Source organism: Bufo bufo, chromosome 4 (genome assembly GCF_905171765.1).
Source record: "Bufo bufo chromosome 4, aBufBuf1.1, whole genome shotgun sequence".
Classification (NCBI taxonomy): domain Eukaryota; kingdom Metazoa; phylum Chordata; class Amphibia; order Anura; family Bufonidae; genus Bufo; species Bufo bufo.
In genome coordinates this window covers 212477594-212500055 of record NC_053392.1, presented here as the reverse complement: position 1 = coordinate 212500055, position 22462 = coordinate 212477594, and the positions used below count along the sequence as shown (strand labels likewise).

Here is a 22462-nt window from a genome sequence, read left to right as displayed (position 1 = left end):
CATGATAAATGCAGCCTGATGTCCTTGTGTTTTTGGCATTAGGCTGCACATCACTGTAGCTAGGGTTCGGCTAGTTCTTCTTTATTACCATGGTAAACAGCGGCAAGAAAGTAGAGCTCCTAATTCATACATTAAGTAATGACCCAGAAGCCTCACCTGTTTGTTCACCACCTCGGTGATGTACACGATTCTTTTCCGGACATCTTCAGAAAGGATCTTCATTTGACTCTGTATGAACTCTAGCCTGTCCACCTGGTATTCTCTGTTTTCTATCGTCTTCACCCTGAAAATGCCAACACACCTCAAAAGTCAATGTACAAGGCATTGATATAATATCTTACTAACATGCCAGCAAAGACCATCAAACAATACAGTCTGCACTAGTATTCAAAATAAACAGGCAGTCCTGATTTCTTGTTCAATTTGACTGCTAAGAAGTGTATAGGTTGAAAAAGAAGTCCATTAAGTTCAACCCCCAATGCTATTGCTTCTGGATACATATCTAGCCTTTTTTTAAATGCTAACATAGTTGGAAATTCCATAGTTTGGCTATTCTAACTGTTAAGAACCTTTTCATTTATTGACACCTATAACAACTTTCCACAAGTAAAGAATGTCCCCCTGTCCATTGTAAAGTCCTTGCAACAAATAAATCATGTCACATGTCTTTGTATTGACCACACGTATATAATATTTATTACATATAAACTGAACATGTCAGATTTTTTTTTCTGGATGCTCATTATAAAAGAGCAGGGGCGGACTGGGAACTTAAAAGGGTTTTCCACGATTTGGATAGATCATCAGTATCTGATCGGTGGAGGTTCGACACCCAGGACCCCCACTGATCAGCTGCTTGAGTACAGCACCGTACATTGTATAGCAGCTGTGCTTGGTATCGCGCTCAGTCCCATTCACTTCTATGGAGCCGAGCTGCACCTAGGCCACGTGATCGATGAACGTGTCGTCACTCGGCCTAAAAAAAGCTGCGAGAAGGCCATGGCGCTTGCAGGAGCGCCGATGCTTTTTCAAACTTCAGATTGGTGTGGGTACCAAGTGCCATCCCGATAGGTCACTAGTACAAAACTCCCAAAAATAACCCTCTAAAGCGGACCTAGAAAAAAAAATTCTTGGACCCACGCTGTGGGTGGGTCCAAGCTGATAGAAGGCAGATGCAACCCATGTAGGCTGGGACAACAGAAGCAGGTGAAGCCTGCAATACTGCAGTGCAGAACAAAATACCGCCCTTGCAGAACCAACAGCACACCACAAAATACTGCCTCTGCAGGACCAAATACCACAGCAATGCACAAAATGCTGATACCCACGCCACAGTATGAAACTGCATCATTGTCCTGAGGGCTCCTACATTAATTAATGCAGAGAGCATCAGATCTTTATGTACCTGGCCAGCGTCCATGAGGAAGCCTTGCATGGCCCTGTAGGGTCTATGGCCAGTCTGCCCCTGAAAGAGATCTTCTATCCCATTTTATATAGTAGCCTGCCTTTAAAACCTCTCCTATATTCTTTGGCTACTTTCACACTTGCGTTTGGAGCGGATCCGTTTGGTGTCTGCACAGATGGATCAGCTCCTATAATGCAAACGCTTGCATCCGTTCAGAACGGATCCGTCTGCATAACTGGTTTTTACAGATCTGATTTTTCACTTTGTGAAAACTCAGATTCGACAGTATATTCTAACACAGAGGCGTTCCCATGGTGATGGGGACGCTTCAAGTTAGAATATACTAAAAGAACTGTGTACATGACTGCCCCCTGCTGCCTGGCAGCACCCAATCTCTTACAGGGGGCTGTGATCCGCACAGTATATCTATAAACCCTTTGTGGGGCCATTTCTTGAATATTGGATTCAGTTTTGAACTTTACAATGTAAAAAAGGCTACTTTCACACTTGCGTTCGGGGTTCCGCTTGTGAGCTCCGTTTGAAGGCTCTCACAAGCGGCCCCGAACGGATCCGTACAGCCCCAATGCATTCTGAGTGGATGCGGATCCGCTCAGAATGCATCAGTTTGGCACCATTTGGCCTCCGTTACGCTCAGCAGGTGGACACCCGAACGCAGCTTGCAGCGTTTTTGTGTCCGCCTGGCCGTGCGGAGCCAAACGAATCCATCCAGACTTACAATGCAAGTCAATGGGGACGGATCCGTTTGACGTTGACACAATATGGTGCAATTGCAAACGGATCAGTCCCCCATTGACTTCCAATGTAAAGTCAGGGGTCCCCATTAATATACCATCGGATCGGAGTTTTCTCCAATCCGATGGTATATTTTAACTTGAAGCGTCCCCATCACCATGGGAACGCCTCTATGTTAGAATATACCATCGGATTTGAGTTAGATCGTGAAAACTCAGATCCGACAGTATATTCTAACACAGAGGCGTTCCCATAGTGATGGAGACGCTTCAAGTTAGAATATACTGAGAACTGTGTACATAACTGCCCCCTGCTGCCTGGCAGCACCCGATCTCTTACAGGGGGCTGTGATCCGCACAATTAACCCCTCAGGTGCCGCACCTCCTACTGGTAAGTGTCAGGTCTGTGCTATAAGTAATGCGCCACACAGACCTTTCACTTACCAGTAAGAGGAGCGACCGGCCGGCCACAGACAGCGCAGGTAAGTATAATGCTTCTAAAATTGCTAAGTAACCATGGCAGCCAGGACTGCAGTAGCGTCTTGGCTGCCATGGTAACCAATCGGAGCCCCAGCGATTAAACTGGGACTCCGATCGGAACTTTCCGCTGCCACCAATGATGGGGGGGTGATTTTAATTAGGAAGGGGGGGGGGGGGGAGAGAGGGGAGGCCGCACTGGCCACCAATGAATTTAATACTGGGGAGGGAGGGGGGGCCGCACTGGCCACCAATGAATTTAAAACTGGGGAGGGAGGGGGGTCTGGCCCCCTGCTACCTGGCAGCACCTGATCTCTTACAGGGGGCTGTGATCCGCACAATTAACCCCTCAGGTGCGGATCACAGCCCCCTGTAAGAGATCGGGTGCTACCAGGCAGCAGTTATGTACACAGTTCTGAGTATATTCTAACTTGAAGCGTCCCCATCACCATGGGAACGCCTCTGTGTTAGAATATACTGTCTGATCAGAGTTTTCACGATATGAAAACTCAGATCTGAAAAAAGCTGTTATGCAGACGGATCCGTTCTGAACGGATGGAAGAGTTTGCATTATAGGTGCGGATCCGTCTGTGCAGATACCAGGCGGATCCGCACCGAACGCAAGTGTGAAAGTAGCCTTATCCAGATATTTCTGCAGTACTTAACAATCAAGTTTTAAGTATCATGAGTTTTAGGCTTGTTTCACATATGATGGGCCGGGCACAACCATGCGCTGCCGGAATTCTGTCTGGCCCCATTCACTATAATGGGGCCCGAAACAGCCTGCTGGATCTGCTCCAGGCATATTTAAAACAAGCCTTATATCAGCAGCAAAAACGGATACATTACTTTTATTCCATTCAAAAGGTCATTAATGAAGAGATTAAAGAGTACCTGTCAACATGAAAATGCAGTGTAATAAGCAGGCAGCCTATTATGGCGCAGGGGGAGCTGAGCAGATTGATATATAGTTTGGTAGGAAAAGAGTCAATAAAACTTGTATTTTTATTAATTTAAAGGTTTGCTCTTTCTATGATTAGTAGTCATGTGGGATGTCCCATCAGTGATTGACAGCTGTCTCTATGCTCAGTCATGCAGAGTTATTTTGAGGATCAGTAAATAATCTCTAAATTACTAAAAAGGTCATAAACACTTAAGCCACATCTTATCAGTAAGATATGAACTGAGTTTTAATGAGTGTTTATAAGGTCAGAGATCAGGAGCCTGTCAGCTTCCTACCTGGCAGAGCAGAGAGAAAATACAGTGCCTGATAGTAGATAAACTCAAAGCTGTGCAGGGAAAACGGCTCATCATTTTAACCGCTTGCCGCCACGCTAACGCCGAAAGGCGTCATTGCGGCGGCTCCCCCAGGCTACGCTAACGCCAATAGGCGTCATCTCGCGTGAGCCGAGATTTCCTGTGAACGCGCGCACACAGGCGCGCGCGCTCACAGGAACGGAAGGTAAGAGTTGATCTCCAGCCTGCCAGCGGCGATCGTTCGCTGGCAGGCTGGAGATGTGTTTTTTTTTAACCCCTAACAGGTATATTAGACGCTGTTTTGATAACAGCGTCTAATATACCTGCTACCTGGTCCTCTGGTGGTCCCCTTTGTTTGGATCGACCACCAGAGGACACAGGTAGCTCAGTAAAGTAGCACCAAGCACCACTACACTACACTACACCCCCCCCGTCACTTATTAACCCCTTTATTAGCCCCTGATCACCCCATATAGACTCCCTGATCACCCCCCTGTCATTGATTACCCCCCTGTAAAGCTCCATTCAGACATCCGCATGATTTTTACGGATCCACTGATAGATGGATCGGATCCGCAAAACGCATCCGGACGTCTGAATGAAGCCTTACAGGGGCGTGATCAATGACTGTGGTTATCACCCCATATAGACTCCCTGATCACCCCCCTGTCATTGATTACCCCCCTGTCATTGATTACCCCCCTGTCATTGATTACCCCCCTGTAAACCTCCATTCAGACGTCCGCATGATTTTTACAGATCCACTGATAGATGGATCGGATCCGCAAAACGCATCCGGACGTCTGAATGAAGCCTTACAGGGGCATGATCAATGACTGTGGTGATCACCCCATATAGACTCCCTGATCACCCCCCTGTAAAGCTCCATTCAGATGTCCGCATGATTTTTACGGATGCACTGATAGATGGATCGGATCCGCAAAACGCATCCGGACGTCTGAATGAAGCCTTACAGGGGCGTGATCAATGACTGTGGTGATCACCCCATATAGACTCCCTGATCACCCCCCTGTCATTGATTACCCCCCTGTCATTGATTACCCCCCTGTAAAGCTCCATTCAGACGTCCGCATGATTTTTACGGATCCACTGATAGATGGATCGGATCCGCAAAACGCATCCGGACGTCTGAATGAAGCCTTACAGGGGCATGATCAATGACTGTGGTGATCACACCATATAGACTCCCTGATCACCCCCCTGTCATTGATCACCCCCCTGTCATTGATCAACCCCCCTGTCATTGATCACCCCTCTGTAAGGCTCCATTCAGACATTTTTTTGGCCCAAGTTAGCGGAATTATTATTATTTTTTTCTTACAAAGTCTCATATTCCACTAACTTGTGTCAAAAAATAAAATCTCACATGAACTCACCATACCCCCTCACGGAAACCAAATGCGTAAAATTTTTTAGACATTTATATTCCAGACTTCTTCTCACGCTTTAGGGCCCCTAGAATGCCAGGGCAGTATAAATACCCCACATGTGACCCCATTTCGGAAAGAAGACACCCCCAGGTATTCCGTGAGGGGCATATTGAGTCCATGAAAGATTGAAATTTTTGTCCCAAGTTAGCGGAACGGGAGACTTTGTGAGAAAAAAATTAAAAATATCAATTTCCGCTAACTTGTGCCAAAAAAAAAAAAATTTCTATGAACTCGCCATGCCCCTCATTGAATACCTTGGGGTGTCTTCTTTCCAAAATGGGGTCACATGTGGGGTATTTATACTGCCCTGGCATTCTAGGGGCCCCAAAGCGTGAGAAGAAGTCTGGTATCCAAATGTCTAAAAATGCCCTCCTAAAAGGAATTTGGGCACCTTTGCGCATCTAGGCTGCAAAAAAGTGTCACACATCTGGTATCGCCGTACTCAGGAGAAGTTGGGGAATGTGTTTTGGGGTGTCATTTTACATATACCCATGCTGGGTGAGAGAAATATCTTGGTCAAATGCCAACTTTGTATAAAAAAATGGGAAAAGTTGTCTTTTGCCAAGATATTTCTCTCACCCAGCATGGGTATATGTAAAATGACACCCCAAAACACATTCCCCAACTTCTCCTGAATACGGCGATACCACATGTGTGACACTTTTTTGCAGCCTAGGTGGGCAAAGGGGCCCATATTCCAAAGAGCACCTTTAGGATTTCACAGGTCATTTACCTACTTACCACACATTAGGGCCCCTGGAAAATGCCAGGGCAGTATAACTACCCCACAAGTGACCCCATTTTGGAAAGAAGACACCCCAAGGTATTCCGTGAGGGGCATGGCAAGTTCCTAGAATTTTTTATTTTTTGTCACAAGTTAGTGGAAAATGATGATTTTTTTTTTTTTCATACAAAGTCTCATATTCCACTAACTTGTGACAAAAAATAAAAACTTCCATGAACTCACTATGCCCATCAGCGAATACCTTGGGGTCTCTTCTTTCCAAAATGGGGTCACTTGTGGGGTAGTTATACTGCCCTGGCATTCTAGGGGCCCAAATGTGTGGTAAGGAGTTTGAAATCAAATTCTGTAAAAAATGACCTGTGAAATCCGAAAGGTGCTCTTTGGAATATGGGCCCCTTTGCCCACCTAGGCTGCAAAAAAGTGTCACACATCTGGTATTGCCGTACTCAGGAGAAGGTGGGGAATGTGTTTTGGGGTGTCATTTTACATATACCCATGCTGGGTGAGAGAAATATCTTGGCAAAAGACAACTTTTCCCATTTTTTTATACAAAGTTGGCATTTGACCAAGATATTTATCTCACCCAGCATGGGTATATGTAAAATGACACCCCAAAACACATTCCTCAACTTCTCCTGAGTACGGAGATACCAGATGTGTGACACTTTTTTGCAGCCTAGGTGGGCAAAGGGGCCCACATTCCAAAGAGCACCTTTCGGATTTCACTGGTCATTTTTTACAGAATTTTATTTCAAACTCCTTACCACACATTTGGGCCCCTATAATGCCAGGGCAGTATAACTACCCCACAAGTGACCCCATTTTGGAAAGAAGAGACCCCAAGGTATTTCGTGATGGGCATAGTGAGTTCATAGAAGTTTTTATTTTTTGTCACAAGTTAGTGGAATATGAGACTTTGTAAGAAAAAAAAAAGAAAAAAAAAAAAAAATCATCATTTTCCGCTAACTTGTGACAAAAAATAAAATGGGGTCATTTGTGGGGTGTTTGTACTGTCTGGCCATTGTAGAACCTCAGGAAACATGACAGGTGCTCAGAAAGTCAGAGCCGCTTCAAAAAGCGGAAATTCACATTTTTGTACCATAGTTTGTAAACGCTATAACTTTTACCCAAACCATTTTTTTTTTTACCCAAACATTTTTTTTTTTATCAAAGACATGTAGAACTATAAATTTAGAGCAAAATTTCTATATGGATCTCGTTTTTTTTGCAAAATTTTACAACTGAAAGTGAAAAATGTCATTTTTTTGCAAAAAAATCGTTAAATTTCGATTAATAACAAAAAAAGTAAAAATGTCAGCAGCAATGAAATACCACCAAATGAAAGCTCTATTAGTGAGAAGAAAAGGAGGTAAAATTCATTTGGGTGGTAAGTTGCATGACCGAGCAATAAACGGTGAAAGTAGTGTAGTGCCGATTTGTAAAAAAGGGCCTGGTCTTTAGGGGGGTATAAACCTGTGGTCCTTAAGTGGTTAAAAAATAGACCAACTGAAAAAATGATTTTCAGCTCAAAATGATAAAAATATATTCCATACAATTCATAAAAAATACATTTCATACGATCCATAAAAAATAAAAATTATATCTTTGATTCTGTGATCCCAGTCCTTTAAATGCAGAGCTCATGCATAAAATAAAAACATTAAAACATAATTTTTTTAATTTAATTTTATGCGTGAGCTCCGCATTTAAAGCTCTGGGATCACAAAATCAAAGATATAATTTTTATTTTTTATGGATTGTATGGAATGTATTTTTATTGATGGTAGAATAAGTAAAGGCAAATAACTGAGCCAGCCCATTTGTGTTCATAATCAATAATACGTTTCTTACTGAAAGATGGTCAGCAGGCCAGGCACCAGTTAGCAGGTGAGTGTCCCCGAAACTTATTGTCCAATTTAATAAAATTGCCACCAAAGGTGTACATAGCCTTTAACGTCTGTTTCCCAGAAAGTCAGAGAAAAAAAGTCTGCCGTTTTTAATGGATGTTCACCTTCTTGTGAATGTGGCCTTAGTTGTCAGTCACTGAGGACCTAAGTCCTACGACTCCTAAGCCCAGAATGTGCAGAGATTTAAATGTATAAATTGCATGTTTTATTGAATCTTTTGTTATAACGCTATATATCAATCAATCTGCTCAGCAAATCCTGCTCTATAACATGCTGCCTGCAGATTGGTGACAGGTCCCTTCTAAAGAGAACTAGGCCAAATGCTGCTTTTGGTCCTCCAGTGATCGCTTTAGCCCATTTTGGGCATAAACCATTTACGACTCTGCTTTCTGTCCCTTAATCTATTCTTTACCCATGTACATATGTTGTCCCCCTAGTTTGTGCATCCACAGCTTCTGTACAAAGATATTGTGAGGTATAGTATCACATGTTTCATTAAACTATTATAACGTTATCTATCTTGGAAAGTGCTATTACATTTACAAATTTATATGGAGCAACTTAATTGGGATTTTGCTGCAGTTACAGAATTAAAAGAGGTTTTCCAGGATTTTCATATTCATAGCCTACCATCAGGATAGGTCATAAATATGAGATAGTCTGTTTGAGGAAGCCAGGGTGCTCACCATAGTTCTGGTGAGCTCCTTAGCCTCCTCACAGCGCCATCCATTGGAGAGTGCCTGTGCCTGGTATTGCAGCTCATCCCCATTAATTTGACGTGCCCTAGGAAGAGGCTATCAATATAAAAATCCCGGAAAACCCCTTCAAAATATCAGGAAAACAGATTACAATTTCAAGGGTTTTACACCAATAGGACAGATGCAGATAATAAGTGTGTGGGGGGGGGGGGGGGGGGGAGCTCTCACTCTAGAAGGGCAAGGCAAAACATTGTATTACAAAAATGCCAAGTGCCTTCAATTTAAGGTGGCCATTCACGTAGGATTAAAGTCGGCCAGGACGGCAGATTTTGGCCATACTGGCCAACTGTTGTTTGAAAACTAGCGCAAACGAACTATCGCCGATGGCAGACTCTTGTCTGCTGAAAAATGCAATCCACCTTGATGGAAAACTTCGGCCATTCATCGGACAAAACTGCATGTTGATGGCATGATACGCTGAATTCAGTCGATCACTTTCCATTGTGCTCAAGCACCAGGGAGTCTGTTTTTATAAAATACAGACCCCTGGTCGGGCAGTTTAGTTGGTGGGATCGTTCGCATGAATGACTGATTGGCCGATCGTTATCTAAAATCTATGGCCAGCTTTACATTGTGGAAAAGCTCAGCGCTACATGGGACGGAGTGACTATCGGCTACCTTTCTAGCAGGAGCTCCTGGGAAAAACAGCTTGTGGACCCCATTTAAGACTGTTCTTAGTTTGGCACTTAACACCCCTGGAGATATATAGAAAAACAGGTCTGCTTACCTTTTATCAGCAGCCTCCACGTTAATGGCATCCATTATGTCTTTTACAGTATCTGTAATATGTTTAGCTCTGATAGTGTGCTGCTCAAACTTTGTTTTCACTGCTGACTGCGAGATACATTCCTGTGGGGCCCAAGTCACAACACATTACTGTGATCCCATCCAAATCAAGTCAGGAATAAGAAAAGGCAGGTGACACTAGTGCCTGAGGAAAGGACCTGCTGCTGCGCAAATGAAACTCAAACTAAAGACATGGCATAATGAAAAAGAAACATGAGGTATGAAGATGGACCAGCAGGCCTGTGTCCTTCCACAATCCGCTTAGCACAGTAATGTGTATTAGCAGAAAACAAAATACAACCAAGGAGAAATGACTGCCCGGTATACATCATGAGATGGAATGGAGCACATTAGTTCAATCACTATTATAGAGGTGAGGAAAAGAAATGTAATGACCTCACCCAAAGCTGACTAATTTCTATTACAGTCAGTTGGGATCTGTAATCCTGTGCCACTGATCTTCACCATGGTTAAAAGTGACAACTCTGCTCGCTAACTCTATTCAGTTGAAACGTTATATAGCGATGGAGAGGCAAACCATTAAGACCTCTCATCCACTATTGTATTTTTAAATAGGTATTAAAATCTCAGCTATTCATGCCTGATGTCGGAATACCCATCGCATATGGAAGCCAGAGGGTTATAGAAACAGCCCGGTAGGCCGTGCTACACTGTTTTAGTAACTCCCATAGAAGTTAATAGGAGCTATGGATATAGTGTAGCACAGACAACTCATTTGCTTCTGTAGCTCCAGCCATGAATGGCTGAGATGGCTATACCCCTTTAAAGAGCATCTGTCACCCAAAAATACAATGCAATTTGAGAGCACCATATTAGGGTCCATTCACACGTCTGCAAAATGGGTCAGCATCCGTCCCGCAATTTTGAGGAACAGGTGCGGACCCATTCATTTTCAATGGCACCCGAATGTACTGTCCGCATTTGCGGATCTGCACTTCCGTTCCACAAAAAAATTAAAAATAAAATTGCGGACAAGAAAAGGCATTTTCTAGGAGAGTGCCGGCGATGTGTGGTCAGCAAAATGCGGAACGCACATTGCCGGTGTCAGTGTTTAGCGGATCCGCAAAACACATACAGACATGTGAATGGACCCTTATAGAGCAGGAGAAGCTGAGCAGATTATACAGTTGAAACCAGAAGTTAACATACACTATATAAAAAGACACATATGCATGTTTTTCCTCAATATCAGACATGAAATCAGAATAAACCTTTCCTGTTTTTGGTCAATTAGGATTACCATAATTATAATTTTTTGCCAAATGCCAGAATAATATGAGAGAGAATGTTTTAAGGCATTTTTATTACTTTCTGCAATGTCAAAAGTTTACATACACTAAGATTACTATGCCTTTAAACAATTCTGGACTGCCCACATGATGATGTCATGTGTTTGGAAGCTTCTGTTAGGTTTGTTGGCAACATCTGAGTTATTTAAAGACACACCTGTGGATGTATTTAAATGCACCTGAAACACACTGCTTCTTTGTGTAGCATCATGGGAAAGTCTAAAGAAATCAGTCAAGATATCAGGGAGAGAATTGTGGACTTGCACAAGTCTTGCTCAACCTTGGGTGCAATTTCAAGATACCTGAATGTGCCTCGTTCATCTGTACAAACAATTATAGGCAAGTACAAACAAGATGGGAATGTCCAGCCATCATACCGCTCAGGAAGGAGACAGGTTCTGTGTCCCAGAGATGAACGTGCTTTGGTCCGACATCTGCATATCAACCCAAGAACAAAAGCAAAAGACCTTGTGAAGATGATGGCGGAAGCTATTAAGATTGTGTCAATATCCACAGTGAAACGAGTACTGTATCAACATGGGCTGAAAGGCCACTCTGCTGGGAAGAAGCCATTAGTCCAAAAGTAACATAAAAAGGCCAGATTAATGTTTGCAAATGCACAGAGTAACAAAGACCTACATTTTTGGAGACATCCCCTATGGTCTGACGAAACTAAAATTTAACTTTTTGGCCATAATGACCATCGTTACGTTTGGAGGAAAAAGGGAGAAGTTTGGAAGCCTAAGAACACCATCCCAACTGTGAAACATGGGGGTGTCAGCATCATGTTGTGGGGTTGTTTTGCTGCAGGAGGGACTGGTGGACTTCACAAAATAGAAGGCATCATGAGGAAAGAAGATTATGTGGAAATACTGAAGCAACATCTCAAGACATCAGCCAGAAAGTTAAAGCTTGGGTGGAAATGGGTCTTCCAAATGGACAATGACCCAAAGCATATGCCAAACTGGTTACAAAGTGGCTTAAGGGTTTCTGTCAGCAGGAAAATGGTTATTAACCTGGCTGACATTAGTGATGGCACTAATATAGTTATGTTCAGCTGACATTAGCACAATCACTAAAATCAGCCAGGTTAATAACCATTTTCCTGCTGACAGAATAAGGATAACAAAGTCAATGTTTTGGAGTGGCCATCACAAAGCCCTGATCTCAATCCTATTGAAAATGTATGGGCAAAGCTGAAAGGGCAGGTGCGAGCAAGGCGACCAACAAACATGGCTGAGTTACACCAGTTTTGTCAGGAGGAATAGGCCCAAATTCCAACCAACTATATTGTCAGAAGCTTGTGGAATGATATCCAAAATGTTGACTTTGCAGAAAGTAATAAAAATGCCTTAACCTCTCATTATTCTGGCATTTGGCAAATAATAATAATAATTATGGTAATCCTAATTGAACAAAAACAGGAAATCGCTATCTCTGTATTCACACTTACACACACAGTGCTATCAATCACTGATAACCCTGCCCTCTTGTACCCATAGTTCTTCACAGGAGGTAGAAAAAGCTGAAATATAAATGTATAAATTACAGGTTCTACTGAATCTTTTCCTTCAAAACAATATATCTGCTCAGCTTTTCCTGCTCTATAACAATGTGCTTTCAGATTGCATTGTATATTTTTTTGGTGACAGGTGCTCTTTAACTTTCTGACCTTTCACACTGAAATCAATTAAGCATGAGAGTGAAGCTTTCATTTTACTTTATTCGCATGCGGATCCTGGGCATTCTTTAATGCTATGTAGCACTACATGTGGGCAACTTAGGGCCCTTTAACATGGTCAATGAATGGGAGTGAAAAATACTGGTTCCCAATCACTGCCTCATGAAAACATGCCAGCAAATGTGTACACTAGTTTTTTGGGTGGTGGCATCTTTAATGTGACACCAAAAATTGTTGCTTGTCCACAGTACATCTCTCCGTGTACACACAGAATGTGCTGCTAACAATATACAAACTGAACGGGGGGCAAACAATCGTAGTAACAATCATTCGGCCCTTATTCAGTGTGCGCAGAGCAGTGTAAAAACAAACACTGAGGCCTGCGCCGGGCTTCATAACCCGAGGATGCGCCAAATTTATGATGAGGAGCAGGCCTGGTCATAAATTAGGTGCATCCTCCAGCAGTCTGTTCACCTAGACATAAATCTACGACAGCTCAGAGCTGCAGTCGATTTGTCTTCATTCTGGCCTAAATGAAGATACATTTGTCAGGGTAGCTGGCCACGTCCCATTTTCGCCCCCTTTTGGAACTCTGTCTCAAACTACAAGATAAATCTCCCCCCATGGTGATGTTTTGTATGTGCCATCTTTTCTCTCCTGTAGGGGCTATTTTAGATCTTGGACCCTTTGTGGCTTGAATGCTTCTGGGGTTTACAGTCTCCTAGATACTTGGCTTAGCAGAGAAATTTGCAAGGATGGGAAAGTGAAATTCTAAGCCTTATACTTTCTAGACCCTTCCCATCACCATTTTAATAGAACCATGGGAAGGTCGAGATAATCCGACAGACTAGATCATTTGGACTGTGTACATAATAATCTCTACAACCCAGCCTTAGGAGGCCAATTACACTTCCATACAAGAGGAAACGTCCATATAAACTCACAACTCAAAGGATTGGGAGGAACCTACAAGGGAGCTGAATACCCAACACCTATAAGCCTAGATGGTGTTAGCTACCTGTAATATCTAGGTCATGTGTAAAGCCTAATATATACTTAGTAGGAAAAAGAAGGGAAGAACATTTTTTTATACATAATTCTCACTCAAGCATATCAAATGAAATAAGATTAAAAAGGTGAAGAAAGCAGAAAATGAGAAGAAAATGGGTTATTGTCCCCCAAAGAAATGAATCTAGAGGTCAGCAATGACGAACAACAAGCTGACAAGTTAGCACACACTGCTAGAGCTAGATTAGGAAGGAACAGACATGGAGGAAAGACTGAGACAGGAGAGGTTAGTAAGTGCACAGGAGGAACACATTGCCTTATCACATCCTCTAGTTAGGCTTGTAATAATCCATGCAGTGTTCTTTATAATAAACAGTCTGAAGTGAGTGGGTTTGTTTCTATTGATCGTGTTACCGGTGCACTACTACAGCACCTCAACACTAGGAACTACATGAACTGCTTTACCGAGTCTACATCCACTATATAACCAGGAAAGCTGGATGGATCTCATACTAAATAACAACAATGTACCTCAAACAGTTTTTCAAATCTCTGAAACTCCAAGAACCTGATCTCAAATCCCTCAGCAAGAGCTCCACCTAGAGAAGAAAAAAAGCAGAACAGGACATGAAAATACTAAGGTTTTGTTGATGGACTAAGGTGTTACATAACATTTCAATTCTACTCCTCTCACCCCCTAGGCTCTTTAAAAGTCTGCGGAGATAAATTGTAAGCTCTGTTCAATAACTGTAAAATAAGCTGTATTACACCTGCAGATGAGCATTACGATTGTCAGGAAGGAACAATGCCTGTTCGTCAGTGAAGGAGAGGCAGCGATGTCCTCCCCGGCTAATGTCATCACTCGCCCCCATACAGAATTATTATTTGCCGGCAGTGAATCGTCATTAGACAGCATGATCTGCCACAAAAAAAAAGGATGATTTTTGTGACCGCATAAAATATGCGATTACTCAATGAACAAGCATTCGTTCATTCATCGGGTAATCGTTGGCATGTTTACACAGGCAGATCATTACTAACTAGCGTTCCTACAGCCCTAAGGCCTTATTCAAGTCAGTGAATCAAGGACGTGTGCGGTTCATGTTCTCTGAATTCAATGAGTATATTCAGAAGGAGGTTTTTTTTTATGCAGCTTTGATCAGTTTTAATTTCTGGACCAAACACACCCATTAAAGTTTATGGTGGTCATATTAATGTGACTTGTCTGTGTCTGGGTCCATTTCATGTACTGTACAAATATGTATGATTATGAATAAACACTAAATGAGACAGACGGAAAAGATGACAAGGATGTTGCTGGAATGATTGGCATTCAGCAATCAGAATTCCTATAGCATGCTAAAAATGGATTACAATCAGGGTAAAAGAAGAACAATAAGTCCTCTGTACTTGAAGTTGCGCTCCACCTACCAGCCTCAGGCATCCCCTGTGCCTTGTGCATCCTGGCACTCAGAACTTCTTTGGCAGAAACAAAAAATATGCGATTTTGTGCCTCTGAACGATCTACTACTTTCAATTCATCCACCAAAAAAGACTGGCACCGCTCAGTGTGTTGTTTGCGCACCTGCCCGTATGGATAGCAGAATATAATGTCAGTATCGTGCAACTGTACAAAAACCGCCATCTAATATACACAAGAAAAGAGCGGCACATCAGCTGTACAGAGTATACCCAGTATAGTTACCCTGAACACACAGCCACCAAATATAAGAAGCACAATACTAACAGTTATTAATTAAGGAGTCTCGGTATCAGATAAATACAGTGCTAAATACATATAAATATATTACAAAGTTCAACTTACATCATCCATGTACTCTGGTTCAGAGGCGGACGCGTCCCAGCGATTATTTAGGATAAAAATATTTGGCTTAGAAAGTCTCTCATTGACCTTATGAAAGAAATGTTTTTCCTAAAACGGTATAGATAAGAAGAAGTTTTATATATATCTTCACTGCAGAACATAGGGCATGAGAAAATCAGGTTTTTATGTTAAATACATTTTTAAAGCATTGTCGGCGATGTTATTTTTAAATTTCCATGTCGCTATCTAGGTTGAAAAATCCAAAAGATCCTTAGATTTTTGCACTGTCCACTAAGCATAATAACAGGCAGCATTTATTTGTCTGCACAGATCACTTTCAGCCATCTGCTTATCAATACAGGCAGGATTACAATTGTTTTTATTATTAAAGGGCCATTCTTTCTATGAAATGGGGTATACATACATAATACAGACAATTGCACTAAGCATGAACAAGAAAAGTTACAAACTGGTACAGAAGGAGAGCGGACCCTGCCCGCCAGGGCTTACAAAATTACAATGACAGATATCACCTCTATATATAGATAACACAGGATCCACCCAGGGGCGTAGCTAAAGGCTCATGGGCCCTGGTGCAAGAGTTCAGCTTGGGCCCCCATTCCTTTAGTGCTTGTTGGCAAGGGGCAGGTGAGCACATAGCCTTCCTGCTGCCAGAGGCAAACATTGAAAGGGCACCCCCTCATGCCAAATTCTTGACCTAACCCTTTCCTTCCAGCCAGAGGTGTAAATTGAAAAGCATGCACTTTCTATAATGTCAGTGTCTTATGTGGCACAAGGGTTTTTGGGCCCCCTCAGGCTCCTGGGCCCGGTAGCGACTGCTACCTCTGCACCCCCTATAGCTACGCCCCTGGATCCACCATCCCCAATAGCTGACTGTAGTAGGGTTTCCTGCAGTCCTATTGAAAACTACATAAAAATATGACTTCAGGTAGGACAAGGCACACTAAGTCAGAGTGGGTGAGCATAGACTGCCTGGATAATCCATGCTGCCTAGTATGTGCATAGCGATTTATTTTCTGATTTGCAGATACAGGCACAACAAAAAGAACAGATTTGACACTTGTAATCCTGTATTACCGTGTTCATAAGTGTAGATTCTGAATTAGCCACCAGAACAAATACATCGGCATCAAGACAAAACTTATCGATCCAGCTGTCTAGCTCTGTAGTCACATCTGTTCCAGGGCTGCAATAAGACGGTATACTTCTTTTAGAAAGCATAGCCAATAGTTTTGATAATATACTCACATATAAAACCTCACAGTATACATAAAATGAGTGACTACAACAGTAAAATGATAGTTTGCAAATCGCATGTACTAACAAATAACTCCATACACTGAAATGCCAACAGCTCTGGCTGGGCAACACCGAACAGAAGTACGGTCAATTTACAGGCAAGATAAAGGCATACAAGACAGAGCGGTGTAGATAGATTCAAGCATTCAACTTGTATATTCTTACCAGTGTGAAACATAATACAGAGGAACGCACAGAGGTGCAGTTTGACAGATGAGGCATTTTGGATCTGTGAGGGTCTGAAGACCCTGCAATGAATGGTTTTGCTCTGTGGGTTCAAGCACCTTTCTGCATTCAAGTATTCGCTAATGCAAAAACAACTTGACGACTAAAGCTGGATTACAGATTGTATTACTACAGTCAGTACAGTTTTTGAGGGCATCAACTAACCCTGTGATGGCTAACCTCCAGATGTGGTAAAACTACGACTCGCAAGATGCACACTTGCTTGTCTGTTCTCAGAACTCCGTAGAAATGAATGGAGCATGCTGGGGGTCGTAGTTTCACCATAGCTGGAGGTTAGCCATCACTGAACTAACTCTTCAACAGTTTGGTCTATTTAGGGCATGTTCACACCTTTGGATTTGCAGTATACTGGTACATATTTACTACTGGATCGATGGCAGAAATCCGACACTGGAACTCGGATTTCTGGTGCAGATATGTGCCACAGATACCGTATACACAAGGATCAGCCCGATTTAATCCACATGGGCTAATCTGATGGCTTTTCCATGCGGAATCTGCAGGAATAATTAACATGCTACTAATTTTTGTGGATTTATGAATGGGGTTATCAAACCCTTTTTCAGATTCATAGGATGTAGTTTTAGGAATTAAATTCTGATTTTGGGGAGGAATCTGCACAGAAATCTGCGTAAAATACTGAACAGGTGAATGAACCCTTATGTTGATGTGATCTGCAGTTATGACTTACTGTATTTATCATGCTGGAAGATCTCACTTCATTGCTCACAACCACTGTAAAACCATGGGATAGGCACCACGTTTGTTGGCTCACTCTTTCCTACCATGGTGTCATCTTGGTTTACTGCTCCCTACAGAGATCAGCAAAGCAGGATGACACCATAGTAGGACAGTGTGAACCAACAAAGATATGGCGCCTGTCCCATGGTTTTAAAGTGAGGCTCCTTGAAGAGGGCTGTATTCAGCACTACATACAGGCACCAGGTTGAGTGGTGAGCTTAGCTCTTGTGTGTATTTAACCACTTCCCATCTGGGCCCTTTGCCCCCTTCCTGACCAGGCCAAATTTTGCAAAACTGACATATCTCACTTTATGTGGTAATAACTTTGGAACGCCTTTATTTATCCAAGTCATTCAGAGATTGTTTTCTCGTGACACATTGTACTTCATGATAGTCAGAAATTTGAGTCAAAATATTTCACCTTTATTTATGAAAAAATCCCAAATTTACCCAAAAATTTGAAAAATTCGCAATTTTCTAAATTTCAATTTCTCTGCTTTTAAAACAGAAAGTGATACCTCATAAAATATTTATTATTTAACATTCCCCATATGTCTACTTTATGTTGGCATCATTTTGGAAATGTCATTTTATTTTTTTAGGACGTTAGAAGGCTTAGAAGTTTAGAAGCAATTCTTCAAATTTTTAAGAAAATTGCCAAAACCCACTTTATAAGGACCAGTTCAGGTCTGAAGTCACTTTGTGGGGCCTACATAGTGGATACCCCCATAAATGACCCCATTGTAGAAACTACACCCCTCAAGGTATTCAAAACCGATTTTACAAACTTTGTTAACCCTTTAGGCGTTCCACAAGAATTAAAGGAAAATGGAGATCAAATTTTTAAATTTCACTTTTTTGGCAGATTTTCCATTTTAATCAATTTTTTCTTTAACACATCGATGGTTAACAGCCAAACAAAACTCAATATTTATTACCCAGATTCTGCGGTTTACAGAAACACCCTACATGTGGTCATAAACTGCTGTATGGGCACACGGCAGGGCGCAGAAGGAAAGGAACTCCACATGGTTTTTAGATGCCATGTCCCATTTGAAGCCCCCTGATGCACCCTTACAGTAGAAACTCCCAAGAAGTGACCCCATTTTGGAAACTAGGGGATAAGGTGCCAGTTTTATTAGTACTATTTTTGGGTACATATGATTTTTTGATCATTCATTATAACACTTTATGGGGCAAGGTGACCAAAAAATTGGTTGTTTTAGCACAGTTTCTATTTATTTATTTTTACAGCGTTCACCTGAGGGGTTCAGTCAAGTGACATTTTTATAGAGCAGATTGTTACGGACGTGGCGATACCTAATATGTATACTTTTTCTCATTTAAAGTTTTACACAATAATAGCATTTTTGAAACCAAAAAATAATGTTTTAATGTGTCCATGTTCTGAGAGCTATAGTTTTTTTATTTTTTGAGAGATTTTCTTATGTAGGGGCTCATTTTTTGCGGGATGAGGTGACGGTTTTATTGGTACCATTTTGTGGGACATACGCGTTTTTGATCACTTGGTGTTGCACCTTTTGTGATGCAAGGTGACAAAAATTGCTTGTTTTGACAGTTTTTTTTTACGGTGTTCACCCGAGAGGTTAGGTCATGTGATATTTTTATAGAGCTGGTTTTTACGGACGCGGCAATACTAAATATGTCTATTTTATTTAATTTTTTCTATTTAAAATTTTTTTTTTTATTCCTTACTTGGGATTTTTTTTTTTTTTTTACATGTGAAACTTTTTTTTATTTTATTTTTTCAACCCTTTATTTTATTTTTATTTTATTTTACACTTTTCGTCCCCCATAAGGTCATACAAGACCTCTGGGGGACATTTACTTCACTTTTTATTTTTTTTTACACTGTTGATTTCTCCTGTAACTGGGGCTGACATAGTAGCCCCAGTTACAGGACAAATGCACCCCTATAGAGGCTGTACAGCAGCAATCCTGCGCTGTACAGCCTCACAGCAGGGCTGATCGAGGTCTCTGAGAGACCTCACACAGCCCCTGCACTCTCCGGTCACGGCGGTCACATGACCGCCGGGCCGGAACAGGAAGCGCACAGCGCTTCCTGCTCTGCAGACACAGCGCTCGGTGAGCGATGTGTCTGCAGCGATCGTGAAGGCAGGGACACCTGGGCACTGTCCCTGCCTTGTCTTAGGGTTGCCCTGCTGTCACTGACAGCGGGCAACCCGATCAGCAGCTGCACGATTAGCGTGCAGCTGCTATTTCTGACAGGACGTTTTAAAACGTGCTGTCAGAAATAGACGTCCACCCATAGGACGTTTATATCCTATGGGCGGACGTGAGGCGGTTAAAGAGGTTGTCAGACATCAAATAGAATTTGAAGGGTGGCTGGACAGTTCAAACCACCTTTGCAGTGTACCACGTGCGATGTGTGCATGTGACCACTGAGGTCTCTAATTGGCTAGCAGCAGTCACATGTGTGTATAAAGAAGACTACCACGTCCAGTCCAGCAGGGACAGGAACCACGGCACTGGAACAGGGATATCCCTTTAAGATCACTTATGTCACCTTTTGCATGCAATTACTTTTTGGGTTGGCCAACACCTTAGGCTACTTTCACACCTGCGTTAGGTGCGGATCCGTCTGGTATCTGCACAGATGGATCCGCACCTATAATGCAAACGCTTGTATCCGTTCAGAACGGATCCGTTTGCATTACCATGAACAAAAAAAAAAAAATTATAAATGCAAACGGATCCGTTTTGACTTACACTGAAAGTCAATGGGAGGCGGATCCGTTTTCAATTGCACCATATTGTGTGAGTGAAAACGGATGCGTCCCCATTGACTTACATTGTAAGTCAGGACGGATCCGTTTGGCTCCGCATCATCAGGCGGACATCAAAACGCTGCAAGCAGCATTTTGGTGTCCGCCTCCAGAGCGGAATGGAGGCTGAACGGAGGCAAACTGATGCATTCTGAACGGATCCTTATCCTTTCAGAATGCATTGGGACTAAACTGATCCGTTTTGGGCCGCTTGTGAGAGCCCTGAAACGGATCTAACAGGCGGACCCAGAAACGCCAGTGTGAAAGTAGCCTTAGGTTCATCATTGGAAATTTTATTTCACCAAAATGCTGCACATTTTTTTTTTTTTAAATATGCACACTGCAGATTTAACACATTTTTGGGGCTCCTTTCTATTGATGTCTATGGAACTGTCTGGCTAAAAAAAAAAGTCCACCAAGCTCCTATAGTCTGCAGGAATCTGTGCATTCCTGTACTAGCACTTACAAAGCAGAACAGTAATTATGATTTTTAATACCTTATGTATGTTTCTGGTCACATAAATCTATGTTCCAGTCTCTTTCCATAGAAACCTACTGGTGTAAGAATTTGTACTCTCTTATAAATCCTTTCCACATCCGAGAACTGGGCATAGGAATATAGTGAAATGGGGTAACTAAGGAAGCCCTTGTAAGTTCTAGATACAGGTGTACCATGCTGATACAAGAGAATGGTGAGAATAACTTACGTGGCATCACACTTAAGTCTCACCTGTCTACAAGAACCAAGTCATCTCTAAGAAGTGCACATTTTGCTTTGGGCCAGAAGACATGTACAAGACAACCCGCCTCCAAATCTTTATCCATATGAAGGGCATGTGCCAGCTGATTCACAGTCTGTGCGGAGAAAAGACTTTGTTAGCTCTATGCACAAGAACTACTACATAAAGGACATTTTAGGATTTCAATCTAGTCCAGTTTGTAGCAGACCGACATTACAGCAACTTGTCACCTGCATGAACTCACGGAGAGTCAACAGATCTGGTGACATGGCCAACGGCCCTCAAATGAGGCCAACCCCTTTTAAAGGGGCTCTCCAAGTTTTTAATATTGATGACCTAACCTCAGGATAGGTCATCAATATCAGATCGGCGGGGGTTCGACACCCAGCACCCTCACCAATCAGCTGTATGAAGGGAAGTTGCACGTGTGCAGCCTTCCATCTCTCTTCCTGCTCTTTATAGGCATAGCAGCAGGGAGAGCACTCGCGCACCTTCCCTTCATACAGGCAGGGGTGCTGGGTGTGTCGAACCCCCACTGATCTTGAGGATTGGTCAATCTTAAAAGCCCGGAGAACCCCTTTAAGTGGATGATACTCCCTTCTACCCCTCCCATTCAGCAGGTTGTGCTGCTCTCTACTTCCGGGGCCCTCTCAAACACTCAGCCAAACGCCATTTTCTGCAGGTGGACAGGGACCAGGAAGCAAAGACCAGTGAGGACCAAGGTAGCAGTGAATGGGAATAGCAGGGGATTGATGGAGGTGAGCATCACTTCTTTTGGGTTTTTGATGCTACATAATGATCAGCCAGCTTCTCACTGCAGTCACCTTTACACTCTTTTTCTCCTCAGAACCTTCTGTCATCAAGTAAGCTTTGTCTCCATCCGTCCCCTCCACACTAAGGAAGCAGTTAGTGGTATGTCCTATGCCACTGGGCAAGACCTTGTCCCACAGCATGGCGTTTATCACTGAGCTCTTACCACTGCTCGTTCTGAAACAATAATGGATAACCAAAAATGTATCCGTCATCATAAAACTGGCACAGAGGAATATTCATTTTGGACACATTAATACATAATCATTCCTGCCCATGAGGATGGAGAAGTAAGTGGATAAGTAGTATCAGGCCTCATGCACATGACGCATTAATAACATGGCACCCATAGAGGAGTACAGGACTCCACTGTTTCACTGCATACCTCGGATTTCAGGCTTTTTTTTTTTATACAAAGCCAAAAAGAAAAAAAAAC

General features: G+C 42.5%; 1 protein-coding gene across 2 annotated transcripts in view; it reads right to left on the bottom strand.

Moving 5' to 3' along the window:
- The window catches only part of MFN1 (mitofusin 1), a 53687-nt gene that overhangs the window by 22446 nt on the left and 8779 nt on the right, over nt 1-22462 (bottom strand). For both annotated transcript variants that reach the window (XM_040428265.1, XM_040428266.1), the window contains exons 4-11: nt 22041-22203; nt 21207-21331; nt 16461-16569; nt 15363-15470; nt 14969-15122; nt 14069-14136; nt 9480-9601; nt 157-283 (exon numbers count right to left, since the gene is read on the bottom strand). In XM_040428265.1, the coding sequence (XP_040284199.1) occupies nt 157-283; nt 9480-9601; nt 14069-14136; nt 14969-15122; nt 15363-15470; nt 16461-16569; nt 21207-21331; nt 22041-22203 (976 nt within the window). The remainder of the gene's footprint in view (nt 1-156; nt 284-9479; nt 9602-14068; nt 14137-14968; nt 15123-15362; nt 15471-16460; nt 16570-21206; nt 21332-22040; nt 22204-22462) is intronic.